The sequence below is a fragment of the Apostichopus japonicus genome, chromosome 9, assembly GCF_037975245.1.
Source record: "Apostichopus japonicus isolate 1M-3 chromosome 9, ASM3797524v1, whole genome shotgun sequence".
Classification (NCBI taxonomy): domain Eukaryota; kingdom Metazoa; phylum Echinodermata; class Holothuroidea; order Aspidochirotida; family Stichopodidae; genus Apostichopus; species Apostichopus japonicus.
Genome location: NC_092569.1, coordinates 24,320,646 through 24,340,150, shown reverse-complemented (window position 1 = coordinate 24,340,150; position 19,505 = coordinate 24,320,646). Strand labels below are relative to the sequence as shown.

Here is a 19,505-nt window from a genome sequence, read left to right as displayed (position 1 = left end):
GACGCACACATAAACATAGTCATATAAAATAATATAACATTTACGTACACGCACACGTGCAATAATAACTACAATTGAAAGATAATACGTCTTTGCCAAAAAACAAAAGAAAAACCCAACTGATTCATGTATCTCTAATCGATAATCGTAGAGATATATATATACACACACACACACACACATACATATATATATATATACACATATATATATATATATATCTATATACATATATATATATATATATATATATATATATATATATATATATATATATATATATATATATATATATATATATATATATATATATATACGCCAATTTGGTGAATGCTTGCCATGTGTGTCACAGCGCAAAATAGTTAAGAGAGCTAAAACAAGAAATTGACAAACCTCAAGACTTCCTAACAAAGCCGGAAAAACACATTGATAACGCATCAAAGTATCTCTTTCGAGATCCATCATTATATGATTCACGAATGATTTCGAGTTGGCTAGCATCATGATTGATCTCTAGAGTGAGGCAAAATATGTCACAAATACAGAACTAGCATTGTTCGATACAGGTGACAAACGCCCAAGGATGAATGGCGACCTTCCTACTGATTTCGAACCTCTGGACAACCATATTTACAGCCGGGGGGCTTGGGTTCGAATCCCGCTGGAAGCTGGAGGTGTTTCACTGTTCTGGATTTTTCAACTCATTTCATATATATATATATATATATATATATATACAAACACACATATATTACGGATTAGCAGACAAACTGTTCGCTGGACAAGATTAATCAAAATAGGCTATTGCGATATTTTCAATGTTCTCTGAAATGGATTATATGTGCCAAGTTTTCTGTTTCTATAAAGGAAAATACCGCTTCAGGTCAGGCATGATATATCGATAAATATAAAAACGCAACATACTATGGCATGAAGAGGATCCGTGGTGGGTGGAACTTCTTCCCAGCTTGAGAAGACATCTCTAATTATGATATTGTAATAAACAGTCATTTAATTGCTCTCCCTTAACAGGATTGCCAAGAATGTTTTTTTTTTCCACCACTGTATCTGATAATAAAGAGTTAAATTTAATAAACTTTAATAAAATGAACAGTTGGAAGTGTGTGAACTTACCAACAAATCGATATCGTTATGAAGGGTGATTGTTTTTTCGACCATAAGAAGATCTGTTGTTAACATGATATAGTCGATCCTTTCAAAAGTTTATGTGTTTTGTACTTAAAGATCCGAAAAACCTTCTTTTTACATATTTTACTTATACGCTTAGCTCTCAAATCTCGAATTAAATTACACATTTTTTCAGCAGCAGAGTAAGTCATACATTAATACACTTTTTCTGAGACAAAACATTAAGAAAAACGCTCATTTCAACAGTTTTTTGTGATAATTAAAAAAAAAAATATATTACTTTACACAATAGCAAAATGATTCATAACATTTATAATTTTAGTTCAATAACTTTGTAAGAGTAGAATATTTTGATCCTTAGTATATTAGTATCTTACGTTTAAGCTGCATACTACTCTTAAACTGTTAAACTATCTTTGCTCCAAAGAGGAGTGAATTGGTTTCCAGGGAAACGCATAGGTGTTTAGGTATATATCAAATGTCATGTCATTGCTAGGCGTTACTAAGTACCTTTGATAATCGTTTTTCGTATAGTTGCTCACGTAAGCTCTTGTGATATCAGCAAATGACTGTGTTCCATTTAGTTAATATACTATTTAAAGTTTAATTAAATATGGCTTGTTCACCAGTAATCGACGATCATTTATAAGAATTATGAATATTCATTAATGTACACTTTGCGTTATCACGATTAATTTTAGGTTGGCGTGTCTGTTGCTTCTTTCTAAATAGATTCCCAGAGGAGGAATACACACTACTATAGATCCCATGCCAATGTTTCTCATTTGATTTACTATTTGTTTATCTCGTAGAGTTTGTTAAGTTCAAGAGTTTTTATCAAGTAGGAAAGATGAAGCTCTCCTTGTTAGATGGAATCATTATATTTGGAGCATGTTTGTTCATCGAATGGACAGAGGGTGAGTTTCATATCTGTAGAAGTCATTTCAATATCCTCTTCAAAGATACCGACCTTATAGTGACTTAAGACTGATAAACTTAACGCAAGTCTGGACACGATACTTAATATAATTAACACAAGTAATGAAATCGTATCGCTGAGACAGAAGGTTCAACACGATTTCTTAGCAATGAATGATCATATATAGACTCGCATTAAATATAGGCTGTATATGCTTAATGACATTAACCATGGCATAAACATCTACAAATGCAAATACAGAGGGATGTGTTGGTGTACAACCCTTAACCCCCAGGTGGATCAGATCTCGAGACTGGTAAGTCAGTCTTTGCCCCTATTCTGTATCGTTCGGTTCGATAGTAGCTCTGGCTCCAATCACTGTGGTCGTATTTGTATCTGTTTCATATTAGTCTTTTATACACGTGTGTGCGTATCGTTTTATGACTCTACTTCGGTAATGAGAACTCGATTGTAACCATTTCCGTTTAAGTACAAGTTTTTCTATTTAAATTTGAGGGCTTCCTGCCGATGTTTTTTGTCTGATTGTAGTAATAGATTACGAAATCTCAGGGTTTGTTCTTTACTCGTTTATCAGTGTGTTATATTCTCTGTATGTGATGGCGAGGTTCAAGGCTCGTCGCTACTAACACAAAACCATCCAAGCCGCATTTGTTTCCATACAATCACCAGTCCTCAGTAGGGAATATTTAGGCGCCCCGGTATTTTAGTCTGAGTAAACGTTACAATATATACATGATTCAGAATCCACAACTTCATGTAACTAATTTTTCAGGGGGAGACAGTCAGGGAGTCAACGACATTCCTTTTTCAAATCCTGGTTCTGCCTCATGAAAATAAGTATTACAAACTTATAAACCATTACTATATTCAAATGTGTAAGGATACTCGAATTATAGTTAGAACAGACGTTTTGTTATACTCATTTGTAAGGAAAAAATATGTTTCGCAATGTAAATTTCTTAGTTAGTAATCATTTAGGACAATTTGATATATTTTTTTTTCATTTCTAAATATTATAATCAAAACGTAACAGCGTTTTGCTTCTATTATTGATACATTCCCTAGTCACATTCATGTAAAAAAATTAGTTCAAAATTAAAACTTGAATATTTACTTTGCAGGAAAAAAGCCTTGCTACTACAAAACAATTGTCAACAAGGAGGGGAAGAGTGAATGGATCAAAGAGGGAGACAATTGCGACATTATCACATTTGGAGGAGTGAAACTGGAAGAAGATGAATCAACAACACTCAAAAGTAAGATTCGTAAACAAAAATTCTTTGAATTTTATCATTGAAATTAGTCTTTGACTGAGTTAAGTATTTTTTGCCAAATAAAGATCCAGAAATCCACAGTAGTCATTTAATGTTTCTCTCTTTCCATTTAATTTTGACTTCTATATCAAATCTACAATAACAGCAAAACAATAACTAAATCAAATCTCTTCTTTTTCTATTTACGTAAATTAAAGGCTTTTCGAAAAAAATACGACGTTTCAAGATAAGTATTTAATATTTCTTTCAAGACCAAACTGTCTCACCCTTAGGTCCAAATACCCAGTATTACGTTATATATGGGTAAAGAAATGGTACGCATAAACCAGGCACTTCGCCCCAGCTACCCCTCATTTGTACCGCTTTAAAATTTAAAATCTCAAAATGTTGCAGAAATAATACGGTATTTGAAAGCATGGGAGGATCCAGAACTACGTAAAGAGTGGGTCTGGGATAGGGTCTTTCAGATGACTCGTAGTAGGGGGCTTCAAGTAATAGGTTCAAGGGTTACTCTCTCAGAAAAAAAGAAACACTACAATGTTAGATATCAAATGATACATTCTGAGGCATAATTATAATGCATATTAAGCATACAATTTGGTATATTCGCAAACACTGCTGATAATAATTTTTGAGCTTTGATGGAAAGTTGGGAAGAGAGGCGAAGGAGATGGGAGGAGGAGTAGGAGGAGGAGGGCGTACACAACCAGCATGGATCCGCACCTGGTTAGAGTTATCTATCTTTCCCTTATAGCTTATTAATATCAATTTATCTATAGCGAAGCAACTGTATTATTAATCGTAGCAATTCTGCAAATCTCTTTACCTTCTAACCTTTTAGTTTAATGAACATGCTTGAATCACATAATATATTATGTCAGCTGTAGATATCTATGACTGTTTTCACTTAATTTAGTGTTAGAGTTAATAAAGCGAATACAAGATGATGAAACCTGTTGTATATACTACCATTATGGAGCCTCGTGTGTTAACGTTATTTTCCCCGTATGCAGTGCATGTATTAATTCATCCTCATCGATCGCAGATTAAGATATATGATATTTGCCTTATACTGACGTGTTTTTTCTTATTATTGCTTTATTTTATTTTTACCTATTAATATATTAGAGATAGACAAGCTCTCCATTCTATTCATGTTTTTGTTAAGTTCTTAGGCCTATTCAAAAGTTTTGTTGTGTGATTTGTATTATGTTTGCCTGACGTCAAGAACCGACGTGTTTTTATCCCTTGTTATTAATGCTAGATTATTATGAATTTAATAACTTAGAGATAGACAAGCTCTTCAATCTATTCATATTTTTGTTTTATTAGTTCATAGGCCTATTCATAAAGCTTTGTTGTGTGATTGGTATTATGTTTCCCCGAAGTCAAGAACCGACGTGTTTTTTATCCCTTCTTATTAATGCTAGATTATTATGAATTTAATAACTTAGAGATAGACAAGTTCTTCAATCTATTCATATTTTTGTTAAGTTCTTATGCCTATTCATAAAGCTTTGTTGTGTGATTTGTATGTTTCCCCGAAGTCAAGCACCGACGTGTTTTTTTATCCCTTCTTATTAATGCTAGATTATTATGAATTTAATAACTTAGAGATAGACAAGCTCAAGCTCAAAGATATAACTAACATAAAATTAGTCAGTCACTCCCTGTAAATTATCAATGCGCATCATTAGCTAATGTTTACACATACATTAACCTAGAATTGAGAAAAGACTTGTGAAATGGTCAATCTTTGTTGGATTTTGATGCGGGTTGCAACTATGTTCATGCTTGTAATGCCTAATAGAGTGATTATGACAATGGTGTTCATAGGTCTCTGTAAACCTTTAACCGCTTTCGAAAATGATCATTTTGTTTTAGTTATGTAAGCTATTGTCCGATGAAAGGTAGGAAAGAGGGCGAGTTAATTAGAGAGGGTGAGGTGGGGGGGGGGGGGTATAACGCGCCATGTGTCGTTGAATCGAATAACAACGTGCATATTTCATCCATAGTCTGTAATGAAGTGAGTCTAATCCTAAGTTTCACCCCTTCCTCACCTCCCATTCCTGTCCTCACCTCAACAGTTTCATTCGCCGATGTCAGCAAAATATGTATGTCAGCTACATAAACGAAGAAATGTATGTAAAAGTAACTTTTGTATGAACAGAATCTCGGTTTGATAATAGAACAAACGATTCATATCTCGCCCAGTTGCTATACAAAAAGACTGACTTTTATAATCCATGTTAAGCAGCAATGGGGGGCTCACGTCGAATCGACTGGGTTGATGTTCAAAATTCAGTCAAATCATGGCCTCTTGTTACAACTAACATAACTGTTCAACTTTACAACATTCATGTACACCTACTTGTGATGTCTCACGAAAATGTCTATGAGTAAATATGCATGCTGGTTTATGTTTTTTTTTTTGCACGCAAATAACAGTATGTCATGGCAATATTTTGTGCAATAGTTTTCATAGAACCCGCTCGGAACTTATGGCCTATAACTAATAAGCTTTAGCTGGGAAGAAATCCATTATTTTAATTATGTTCAGCCACTGACTTTTCTACAACTCTTGATAATTTCAGTTCTTCCGTATAAGTATGTCATTATTATGAACCACTAAGTTTAGAAATCGGTACGCTCTTGTTGAACTACTTCACATAGTCTGTACACGTGCTGCTTTACTGAGGCAGGCATCTGAAAGACAATGCGGCACAAAATACCGAACGGACATCAACAATGCAACGACCCTTTTCCGAAATCGAAATTCGGAATTGAAATAGCTACACGATACCGGTGGAAGTATAACTATAATTGGTCGGATAGAAATATCAGACTATGTGTAGCTACGTCCTATGCCCTCTCTCCCTATATGTGTCTCCTACCCGACTCATTAAATATATATACATCTCACTGTAACATGGAGTGCGTAAGCGTCTCCATAAAACTCGAAAGATGCGACAATAATGACAGCAGGCTTGGGCGAATGCATATGTAGCAGGTAGCCAATCCCCAAGAATAAAACTAGTCGCGTTGATTCGGGTTCAATCATGACACACTTACCATTGGTGGGCACATGAACTCAACGATAGGTGGAGGAGCAAACTCCAAATCCCCGCCCAGGTCCCCTCCCCACCCCCTCAAAAATAACAGTTTAAACGGTGCATTCTGATTTAGGCAGGGGATGAACAGAGACAAATGCAGATTTTGTAAAAAAGGGTCATGTACTGGAGTCATTAAAGACAAAGTTCTCTGAACGGTCTTAAACGTAAGGAGTGTACTTGAAGGATTATCTTTGAATATTTTTGGTTTACAGAAGAAACTCTCAAATTCAAGATTATGAAAATAAATAAAAATAACTCCAAAATTATATGTTCAATTTTATTTCCGCTTCATATTCATATACTTCATATTCGTAAAAGCCTCCTTGGTAGCACTTGACTTAAGCTCATAAAAATAAACTTTTTTGTATGATCATGCAGTGTCATCAGCATATTTTGTGACTAAGATGATCGTTAGATTTAATTTCGTCCGTATATAAAGCAAACAGTAGAGCAGACAATGGACCCCCCCCCCCCCTGAGGCGTACCAACTTTTATTTCAGGCATATCTGATAGCCCTTTCTCCAATTTAACTTGTCGTGACCATCCCGTTAGGAAATAAGCTATAGCCAATGTAATAGCCATGACTCAGTAATAAATCCAGATAAATCTTTAATTAACTGATTCAGTAGGATCGTATTGAAGGCATTTGACAAATCCAGTGAAAGCACCTTTGGCAAAGTGGTTTGCTTACTATTCAATTGTGATACAACTTTATGGATACGTACAAGCACAGGGACAAGACACCTTTCTGTAAGCAAATTGACGTTTATCCCAATACTGATCAATACCTATCCATCAACTCTGGCAGCAGAAGCTTTTTCATACTGTTAAATACAATAAGGGCTAAATCAATTGGTCTAAAATCATTTACATGTTTGGGATTATTCACTTGAAATTTGGAACAGGGAATTTCAATGCCGTTTTCCACAGGCTAGGGATATCACTATTTTGTAAGCTTTCCTGGAAATTTGATGTGTATATGGGGGAAAATTCTTAATACGCACAAGGGATATTGTCCGATCCACAAGCAGCAACTCTTTTGTCCTTTCGTAATTGACGAGTTACCAGATTAACAGCTTATTTAGGACAATCACTGTTCATTTTAGGTAAACATAATGGGATATATACTTACAGAGTCATTGAAACGTCAAACTAGAGTTTAGTTTATTCATACCCGTAATCGCTATCAATACGCACAATGTGGCCATCTTTATTTGGACCTCGTACATATTTTATAATATGCCAGAAAGTACGACAGTTTCCTTTTATGGAATCGAAGCATTCAGCTTTTTGGAGATATATCCCACACGTACAGATCCATTTATCTACATATGTCTTGAGGCTCCTGATTTGAGTCTTTCCATGTCTTAACTAGTTGGAACTAATATGTTTAGTTGCTTGAAGGCTTTTGCTGGTCTAACGATATTTTTTGAAAAGAGGGGTCGAAAGGTAATAAAACGATCATCTTTTGAATGCAATCTTTAGAACAAAACAAAATGTCCACATGAACCCCTCAGAAAGAGGTTGTTATTGATGGATGCTGTTTTCTGAACAAAATCAAGCTATGGGAAGCTCTCTAGTGTATTCCTATCTCAAGTTATGACTTTCTTGAAAATATTGTTTGGCAGCATGCATATTCGATTGGATAAATAAAAAGCGAAAAAGCGTAAATAAGCGAAATAAATAAATAAATAAATAAATAAATATATATATATATATATATATATATATATATATATATATATATGAAATGAGTTGAAAAATCCAGAACAGTGAAACACCTCCAGCTTCCAGCGGGATTCGAACCCAAGCCCCCCGGCTGTATATAAGGACACCCTAACCAACTAGGCCATGGACGCTGATTGTATGTCCAGAGGTTCGAAATCAGTAGGAAGGTCGCCATTCATCCTTGGGCGTTTGTCACCTGTATCGAACAATGCTAGTTCTGTATTTGTGACATATTTTGCCTCACTCTAGAGATCAATCATGATGCTAGCCAACTCGAAATCATTCGTGAATCATATAATGATGGATCTCGAAAGAGATACTTTGATGCGTTATCAATGTGTTTTTCCGGCTTTGTTAGGAAGTCTTGAGGTTTGTCAATTCCTTGTTTTAGCTCTCTTAACTATTTTGCGCTGTGAAACACATGGCAAGCAATCACCAAATTGGCGTGATACTAGGTTCTTCAATAACAGTCTTTCTCGACCAAAAAACAAAACAACAACTCCGGGTTCATTCCGAACCCCTGATCTGTTGACCCGCCATCTCTCGTTAGGCTTCATCTGGTCATTACTAACTCCTTCAATATTTTAATTTCTGCATTTTTCAAACCCATCTCTTTTACAAAAAAAAACATTGTATAAATAATAATAATGAAATCAAGCATAGGCCATAAAAAAAATCAAGCTTAGGCCTAAAAGCACAGCACAAAGGATAAATTCTTTCGGAAGCTTTGAGAAAACATTTTGGTTTGTCCCTTCAAAGCAAAATCATATATCATACTGCTCCAACGAATGTTGTAGACCCCTCCGCCAATTCAATCCTCTCCCTCATTTCCTGCTTGTGTAAGAAGGGATTAAACTGAATGGAATCATTATTTGCTCTGTCTGTTTGGGAAGCTGTTTATCAAGTACCTCTTCATATCGACCGGTGATTCTGCTTTGTATTGCTTCTCCGTTAAGGCATTATACATAGGACTATTCTTAGTATTGTCTTTAGTTACTAGGGCTATAAGAAACTGAATATTTGAAATTAAAACGAGAAATCGAACAGAGATTTATCTTTTATTGATTTGTCAAGGAGTTACTACATACTTTGTGCAACGCTTACATAAGACATATAGCCCAAGCCGAAATAATTGTTGGTATTAATGTTTAATACGAGCTTAGTTTGGATATAAGAAGTAGTAGGATTATGGACATACCATAATTATGGTAAGCTAGTTTATTGATTGGTTAGTTTATTTATACTAATATCCCCAACCCCTACAAAACAAAATGCAATTTGGGTAATTTAAAGCACTTCAAGAAGAAATAAGCTTAAAGACCATCAGAAGCATATTGATGTATATGCATGGTTTTTAAATGATAAAAGACGTTATTCCCCCCCCCCCCCACGGATAATAATTGTTTCAATCTGTTTAGAAAATGTCATGTGTTAAATATTCATATATCATACTATAAAACAGCTGATGCTACACTATAATTAGTAACTTAAAGCAATGGTATCCTAACATGAAACAAATAACGTTTGGAATATTAATTCTGTTTTCACTGCTTTCTTCCATGAAACACACATTCTAGTTTCCAGTGGACCAGGATCAAGTAATGGGGGTGACAATAGTGCAGTTGACCCCACGTCAATGACTGCCACCACAAAGGAGAAGGAACCGGAAGTGTCCACTACAAAGGATGGTAAGCTAGTTTGTTGATTTGTTTAGTTCATTTATATTCATATCTCCCACCCCCACAAAACAAAACAAAATGCAATTTGGGTAAGTTAAAAGCACTTAAAGAAGAAATAAGCCTAGAGACCATCAGAAGCATATTGGTATACATGCATGGTTATTAAATAATCAAGACTTTATTCCTTCATTCACCCTCACACCCCCCCCCCCACCCCACTCCCCCGGATAATAATTGTTTCCATCTCTTTAGAAAATACCATGTGTTGAATATTCACAGATGCAACACTCTTGAGCAAGTTTAAGATGACGACACACATACACTTGTTATCAAAAACTAATATTTTCTGATATCGAGACGGACGGAGGAGGTTGGGGGGGGGGCGAAAGCACCGACTGAGCCATGTATTGTTATATCAGTGACCGGCACAACGTCAAGCCGACGTCAGACCAAAGAGGGTATCCCTGCATTTTAGTTTCCGGTCCGTATTTTTTGACAAAAAAGAGCTTAGAATTGCTTTTCTTTTAGCAATCAAAAAAAAAGGAAGCTCAGTCAGGGTTATCCTACCATAGAACATTCTTAGTAAAGACATTAGATCAGACGAAGAATGTTTGGAATACTATTTATATTACTCTACTTTCTTCCATGAAACACACATGATAGTTTCTAGTGGACCTGGTTCAAGTAATGGGGGTGACAACAGTGCAGTTGACCCCACGTCAATCATTGCCACCACAAAGGAGAAGGAACCGGAAGTGTCCACTACAAAGGATGGTAAGCTAGTTTGTTGATTTGTTTACTTCATTTCTATTAATATCTCCCACCTCCACAAAACAAAATGCAATTTGGGTAAGTTAAAGCACTTAAAGAAGAAATAAGCCTACAGACCATCAGACGCATATTGATATACATGCATGGATATTAAATGATCAAGACGTTATTCCTTCCTTCACCCTACCCCCCCCCCACTCCCCCGGATAATAATTGTTTCAATCTGTTTGGAAAATACCATGTGTTGAATATTCACAGATGCAACACTCTTGAGCAAGTTTAAGATGACGACACACATACACTTGTTATCGAATTATAAATGTGTTCTTATATCGAGACGGAAGAAGATTGAGGGGGGGGTAGGCAAAAGCACCGACTCAGCCCTATATTACTATATCAGTGACGGGCAAAACGTCAAGCCGACCTCGAACCAAGGAGGGTGTCCCTGCATTTTAGCTTCCGGTCCGTATTTTAAGACAAAAGAGAGCTTAGAATTTTTTTTCTTTAAGAAAATCAGAAAAAAAAAGAACCTTAGTCAGGGTTATCCTACCATAGAACATTCTTAGTAAAGACATTAGATGAAACAAAGAATATTTGGAATACTATTTCTATTTCACTGCTTTCTTCCATGAAAAACGCATTCTAGTTTCCAGTGGACCTGGTTCAAGTAATGGTGGTGTCAACAGTCCGGTTGACCCCACGTCAATCACTGCCACCACAAAGGAGAAGGAACTGGAAATATCCACTACAAAGGATGGTAAGCTCGTTTGTTGATTTGTTTACTTCATTTCTATTAATATCTCCCACCACCACAAAACAAAATACAATTTGGGTAAGTTAAAGCACTTAAAAAAGAAATAAGCCTACAGACCATCAGAAGCATATTGATATACATGCATGGATATTAAATGATCAAGACGTTATTCCTTCCTTCACCCTACCACCCCCCCCCCCCCCTCACTCCCGGATAATAATTGTTTCAATCTGTTTAGAAAATACCATGTGTTAAATATTCACAGATGCAACACTCTTGAGCAAGTTTAAGATGACGACACACATACACTTGTTATCAAATTCTAAAAGTTTCTGATATCGAGACGGACGAAGGTTTGGGGGGGGGGGGACGAAAGCACCGACTGAGCTCTGTATTACTATATCAGTGACCGGCAAAACGTCAAGCCGACGTCGGACAAAGAGGGTATCCCTGCATTTTAGTTTCCGGTCCGTATTTTATGACAAAAAAGAGCTTAGAATTATTTTTCTTTTAGCAAATCAAAAAACAAAAGGAACCTAAATCAGGGTTACCCTACCATAGAACATTCTTAGTAAAGACATTAGATAAGACAAAGAATGTCTGGAATACTATTTCTATTACTCTACTTTCTTTCATGAAACACACATTATAGTTTCTAGTGGACCTGGTTCAAGTAAGATGGGTGACAACAGTCCGGTTGACCCCACGTCAATGACTGCCACCACAAAGGAGAAGGAACCGGAAGTACCCTCTACAAAGGACGGTAAGATATTTGTTCATTTTGGTTAGTTCATGTTAATTAATATCCACAAAACCAAATGCAATTCGGTTCAATTTATTCTGTTTCAATACGGTACTTATTGTTGACCACAAGTCAAACACTGCTGCCGCAGGGAGGTACCAGAAATTTACACTACAAAGGATGGTAAAATAGCATGGTAAATTTGATTTAATACGGACAGAGTAGGTGATGGTTGTTGATTCTTTAAACAAGCTTTTAAAATTACCTTATACCTACATCAATAACAGCAATAACAGTGTTTATTTTTACAATGAAAATGTGAAAAGAAAAACAAAATATTTAGCGACAATCGAGCATTAAAGAAAGTCATGGCGTAAACTTCGAACAAAGTTGTTTCGAAACCCGTGAGATGTGTTAAGTGTCTTCAAAATGTTTTCCTTTTAATTAGATCTTTCGCTAAACTTTTCTCTTCTCATTTGTCAATATCTAGATAATGACAATAGGTAAAGGAACAAGTAGTTGATCATGTTACCGATATTGATTGGTAACATGTGTTAGTACGTGTTTCTTTACCTATTGCCATGATCTATAGCTTACCTACATAAAAGTTAGAATATTATTGTTTGTGTTAAGAAGAGCTGGCACATCTGCAAGATATTCTATTCTAATCAACAATGGCCAATTAAAATGTTCTCGATCACATTGCTTTAATAAGTGAAATGTGTCTTTGTTTGTTCATTCTTAATGTTCATAAGATCATGCAAATTAATGTAAATGTAAATAAATCTATGAAACAAATGAAAATGTATTATAAATCATGCATGATGATTCCCACAGTGTCACTATTATTGGCCATGTTCACGTTTGAAAAAAATGTTATTTTGATCGCCGTTCCGGGCTCAGATCCTCACCCCGAAATGTATTAGTACACGAGCGTTTACAATAAGAAGTTGATCGTAGTTGCGTGATCAGATCCGACCAATGTATTCTGAAATGTGTAATAAGGGTAAGAATGGAACACCGTAACTTTCAATAGGGTCTTCTTGTCTTATAGAACGTCCAACAGGGTTTGGAGAGTCGTTTGTAGGTTCCTACTACAAGGTTGTACACATCCATACCCTAAATCGCACAACCGCTCAACAAACCTGCGAAAGATCTTCGTCTCATCTGGTATTCATTGAGAGTGAAGAAGAAAACAACTTCATAAACAGCTTGATCCATTCAGATCAGCACCAATATTGGATTGGATTAAAAGGATTAGAACAGAACTTACACTGGGATGACGGAACTCGTGAAGTCTTCTACAATTTTGGGGAATATAGCTTTAACGACAAAAACGGATGTTATAGAATAAGTAAGCAATCGGATGGTATTAAATGGCGCGACCATCCTTGCTCCATGTTATATGGTTATATCTGCGAATACGAATACTAGTTGCATATGAGCAGACAAGAACTCAAAACCGACTGTGAAAGATTAAGCCGTGTAACAAAATTAGGAAAATAAAACATGCTCATTTGTATCGCTCTGAATGCTGTAGAAAAAATATCGGTAGTTGAAGCAAGGGGAGGATCCAGGAAATGAATAGTTTCATCCTGATGTCTTTTCAGACGACTCTTAAGTAGTATGGTCTAGGGGCACTGTTTCGCGTAAAAAAAATAATACAATATAATTCATCAAAAAGTGAATGCTGTAGCATATTAAGCCTCTAAGGTAGGCTTAAAATGTAGTCTAAATGCTAACTTGTGCCAATAACTACTTGGTGGGTAGTTGGTAGGGTCGAAGGGGGGGGGGGGGGAGGGGAGACATCATGGAACCGCACCTGGTAAGATTTTTCTATCTCTCCATTACAGTTTGTTAATATCAATTGACCTAAAGCGACCAAAGTGTGTTACTATTCGTGTCAATTCTGAAAATCTCTTTACCTTCTAACCTTTTAGTTTTATGAACAAGCTTGAATCACAGAAGATATTATGTTAGATGTAGATATATATATATATATATATATATATATATATATATATATATATATATATATATAACTGTTTTCACTAAGTGTACTGTAAGAGTCAATCATGGTCAACGAGCTAATGAAACGGGTTTTATATATACCGCCAATATGTAGCCTCGTGTGTTAATTATAATTCAACTTTAGGAACAATTGGCCTGCAGTGCGGGTATTCATTCACCCTAATCGATCACTGATCAAGTTATATGATGTTTGCCTTAAAATAAAAAAAACTGACGTGTTTTTTCTTATTAATGCTAGAGTTTGTATGTATTTTATATAAGATAGATAGACAACCTCTTCAATATATTCATGTTATTTGTTAAGATATTATGCCTATACATATTGCTTTGTTGTGTGCTTTTTATGATGTTTGCCTTAAAATCAACAACTGACGTGTTTTTTCTTATTAATGCTAGAGTTTGTATGAATTTTATATAAGAGAGATAGACAACCTCTTCAATATATTCATGTTATTTGTTAAGATATTATGCCTATACATATTGCTTTGTTGTGTGCTTTTTATGATGTTTGCCTTAAAATCAACAACTGACGTGTTTGTTCTTATTAATGCTAGAGTTTGTATGAATTTTATATAAGAGAGATAGACAACCTCTTCAATATATTCATGTTATTTGTTAAGATATTATGCCTATACATATTGCTTTGTTGTGTGCTTTTTATGATGTTTGCCTTAAAATCAACAACTGACGTGTTTTTTCTTATTAATGCTAGAGTTTGTATGAATTTTATATAAGAGAGATAGACAACCTCTTCAATATATTCATGTTATTTGTTAAGATATTATGCCTATACATATTGCTTTGTTGTGTGCTTTTTATGATGTTTGCCTTAAAGTCAACAACTGACGTTTTTTGTTCTTATTAATGCTAGATTATTATGAATTTAATATATTAGGGATAGAAAAGTTCTTCAATCTTTTCATGTTATTTTTCAATGTACCATTGATATTCTCATTTGCTTAAAATACACAGAAGTAGCTACTGGTTGTATTGTTGTTCGGTTTGCCCAGTTTTTCATATTAACAGATATGCTTTACGTTAGATTTGTCAAAATGTTATAGTACTAAGTGTGCAAATCATTAGTTTTTACGATTTCATGAAAATGCAATGACCAATCTATATGTTCGAAAAAAATCCTCGCCAACCCCGTAGCTCTTGTTTTGTAAATGATATATTCGTTAAAGAACAATGATGCCTCGGGAGCTATACTAATCGAACAATTTGCAAGCAAGTGTGCTACCACAAAATTAAAAAGGTTTTTGCTACGTGGTGGCACTAATTATTACTTACGAAGTTATATACTTTGGCTATGCAGTACATTTTTGCCAAACAACGTATTACTAAAGCATGTATGTGACATCACTCAGTGAAAACGTAAATGCAATTATGAGATCGCAAGAAATGATTATTTATGATTAAATGCATCTTGTAATGACAAATATTTCTTGTAACATTTTCTGAAGAGAACGGCGCAAATAAAAGCACAGAAAGGCGGGAAGGGTGCAACTGTATAGTCTTAACTATATACCTTTAAACCAGCTTAGGATGTTCCCGAAATTTGTTGAGAAAACCAAGGAAATTTATTTACAAATTCGTTTTGTTCAAACGTGAGAGGTGACTGCGTTTGGGTCTTCGATAGGAAACTACCTGCATGAGCTGTCCAAAGAACCCTAACATTTAAAAGATATTACCTAAATCGGGGAAAATCGGGAACATAGGGTAGCCATTATCGATCTCTTGCATGCTAAATATGTTTATCGTTTCTAGATTGATAGCTCATCTGATGAATGCTCTCTGTATACTCGACGACATAACAAAGGCCCTTCGTGTGACGGTGGTTGTAATGGTTATGGTAATAATGGATACATTATATTTGTTACAATACACTAGTAAAACTACTTAATAAATGTTAATAACAAGTTGTATTAACACGTGTTCATTATTTTATTTCTTGAACAAATAAGCAAAACCTTTCATTGTGGAAACATTTCATTGCAATATATAACATTAATTTGGACCAATTGGAAACGTATTGCTATAATATTCCAATATCAAACCACTTTAAATACAACCTTGTCCTATAGTTAGGCAGGGACGGGATGTGGACATTTAAAAAAAAAAACGCACATACTGCGCATATATAACGTTAAGGCAAAACGACAGATGGATGGAAGGACGGATGGATGGACGGGTGGTTGGGTGGGTGGGCGGGTGGATGGGTGGGTGGATGAATGGATGGATGGATGGATAATTGGATGGATAATTGGATGGATGGATGGATGGGTGTAGATGGGTAGATGGGTAGAGATATAGATAGCTTGTTGCATTTGTAACAAAGGATTTTAGGACAGCGGTTCGTTGAATGCCCTTGTTGACCGCACTCTCTAAACATGTGATCATCTGATAAGCAGAGATTACACACCCGTGATTGTCCATTGTGCTTTAATCTTAAGTGAGTGTCCTCTATAGTGATTGCGTACGGTAGAGACTTGACACTGTTTGGTAATTCGAGTCTAACGTACCTGATGCCATTTTCTATGTTGGGGTAGTCTTCGTTATATTTATGTACCCATAGGGATCTTAATCTACATCCGTATTCTTCCAATTTTCCGGAAATTTCATCATCGGTAATGTTTATTGGGACTCTAAAACACAAACGGTTATTATGGTCTTGGTCTCTGCCATGATGTCACATTCCTCATTCCCTATTTTTAATCCAGTTTCTTGAATAATTTCTGCATCTTCTTTGTTTTTTTTTTACCGTTAAGATCCACTGACCTTGAGTCTTAACACATCCGAGAATATCTTTCTTTCCAATGTCGTTGGACAAAGATTTAAATAAGGATCAACAGGCTTCACACTCTTGGTTTTCAAAACGAGAAACTATTTGGCGGCATTTTCGCGGATCCGGTACTCATATTGTAAGATATAGCCTGGCACCAAGTGGCGCCATGGCACTACAAATTACATCAATTCGATATGCCAAATTCGTAATAAGATCCTCCTGTTTCACAGGATAATATTCAATCCCTCAGAGTGAGGCCAAACAAATGCACGAAAGACATAATATAAGTAAATAATCGAGAGACATTGAAGAGATGTTTCCGCTGTGATGTTTACTCAATGCAATCTACTAAACTCTCTCGACAATCTTTGTAGCAAGCTGCATTAACATTAAATTAAAGAAGTCGAAGTCTGGCTCCCAAGATTGCACCCCCACACCACCTCCTTACTTTGACGGCCATGACTTACCAAATGAGTTTCCTTCTTTATTATAACAGGGGCAAACAATTCAGCACGTATGACCTAAACAATGATGCATGTGGTCGTTGTCATTGCGCAGAGAAGCACATAAGCTTCTGGTGGCATATCGACTATAGTAACTATTGTAACGGCTGCTATTATAGTTCCAGCTATTGCTATCGCTTCCAGTACAACGGGAACTGCCACTCATATTGCACTTATGAGAACCTTAATGACGACTTAACATGGAGGTAATGGAGAAAACATATTCTCTGAATGCTATAACAACTACAACGTCAGATATGTTGAGATGAAAATTCGACCATCCTCTTGAATGATTTAGCCAGTCAGCAGATTCCTCTCGAAACAACAATGTGAAGACTGTTATCCAAAAATCATTAAAATGGCTGGTGTTAAAAATTCAAGAAAGAAACATAGCTATTATCTAAATAAAGCACATGGCTATTCTTTTAGAACCAAACCGTAAATGAGTAACTTGAAGAGGTTTTAGTACTTAAATATTGGCCTCATTAACTTCTTCATGATTATGGTGCAAGTGACTTATCCAGGGCATCAACTTTGTTCTACGTAAGTAATGCATCACTCTATTTGTAAAATATCGGTATCAAATATACCTATTGTTTATATACCATTATTTCCTTCAGCTCAGATCACACCGCGTATTTAATGTTGATTCCACCCCCTTCAAACAGATAATAGCTGAGAAGATTGGTATAATTACTAAAGTGCCATACCAAAACTCGAGTCCAGATCACTTCTGCGTATCAGTGACTATAAACTTACTGAGCTTAGTGAACACTTAATTATGTTTTCTAACTTGCATACTAAGCTGACACAACAGTAAAAAAATAACATAAAACATCCATTTTCCACATTTATGAATTTCGATTGGTCAAATCCTTTTAAATGTTCTTTGGTTAAAATCTTTGATGTTACTTTGACGGCCGATAAATAATTTCGTCGCATATTTCACCGGTTAAACATTTGCAATATATTAATGCAAATACTCTGCCGTAGGGTAACGAAAACGCAACTAGTAAAAGTTGTATAACTGGAGAAAAAGTTCCTCTGCCAGCAAATTTAGGACCAGAAATCCACCTACAAAATTCAAAACCTAAGTCCACTTTGGTTCTGAATTGATGAACAACTTTCTTAAATTCTGCCTCAACATAAGCCTATTAATTTACTATACACTTGGTAGCAGGTAATATTATCAACATTATAGTTTAATAATATCACAAAATGTGTAAAACTGAAACTCTGTTTGCTAAATCACATTCCAAAAATGAATACAATTGTTATAGGACTACTGATCATATTTTTATTTCTTTATTTGTAATAAAACGAATTTTTCGCAGTGCCCATTGTTACGTTGGAATGCGAGAGGTCCCGGGTTCGATTCCCGGATAAGCCCCCAATTTTGTTACGTTGGAATGCGAGAGGTCTCGATAATTAATTTTAACGAGACACAAGCCTGGGTTCGTTTCCGTAAGGAACACAGAAAAATTGACGAGTCTAGAGATTTTAAATGAGAACGTAAACTATATTGAACAATGGATCTCGAACCAACAACAACAAGTGGTAATTACAAATATATAGAAAATTACTCACAAACTTAACAAGATAGGATACACTTTAAAACACGCTGGTCTCTTCCAACGGCGACATCCCTCAGCGGCCATATGGCAAGCCGTTTTAACATTTACCTCGCAATTAGACTTAAGTCGAATACATTTCACTTAAGTGGAATACAATCTACTTAAGTGAAATTGAATTCCACTTAAGTGAAATGTATTCCACTTAAGTGGAATTCAATTTCACTTAGGTGGAATTCAATTTCACTTAAGTAGAAATGGACATTTCTATTTCACTTAAGTGGTAATGCATTCCACTTAAGTGGAATTGTATTTCACTTAAGTGGAATACATTTCCACTTAAGTGGAATTGTATTCCACTTAAGCTAAATAGTCCATCTATTTCACTTAAGTGGAATACAATTCCACTTAAGTGGAATGCATTTCCACTTAAGTGAAATACAATTCCACTTAAGTGGAATGCAT

General features: G+C 35.4%; 1 protein-coding gene across 1 annotated transcript; it reads left to right on the top strand.

Moving 5' to 3' along the window:
* The first annotated feature begins 1,887 nt into the window (after window positions 1–1,887).
* LOC139973593 (uncharacterized) lies at window positions 1,888–13,874 on the top strand. The gene is made up of 7 exons (XM_071980395.1): window positions 1,888–2,066; window positions 3,211–3,345; window positions 9,782–9,892; window positions 10,547–10,657; window positions 11,301–11,411; window positions 12,061–12,171; window positions 13,205–13,874. Exons 1-7 carry the CDS (start codon window positions 2,000–2,002, stop codon window positions 13,582–13,584), a joined length of 1,026 nt encoding a protein of 341 aa, XP_071836496.1. The 5' UTR covers window positions 1,888–1,999; the 3' UTR covers window positions 13,585–13,874.
* The last annotated feature ends 5,631 nt before the right edge of the window (window positions 13,875–19,505 follow it).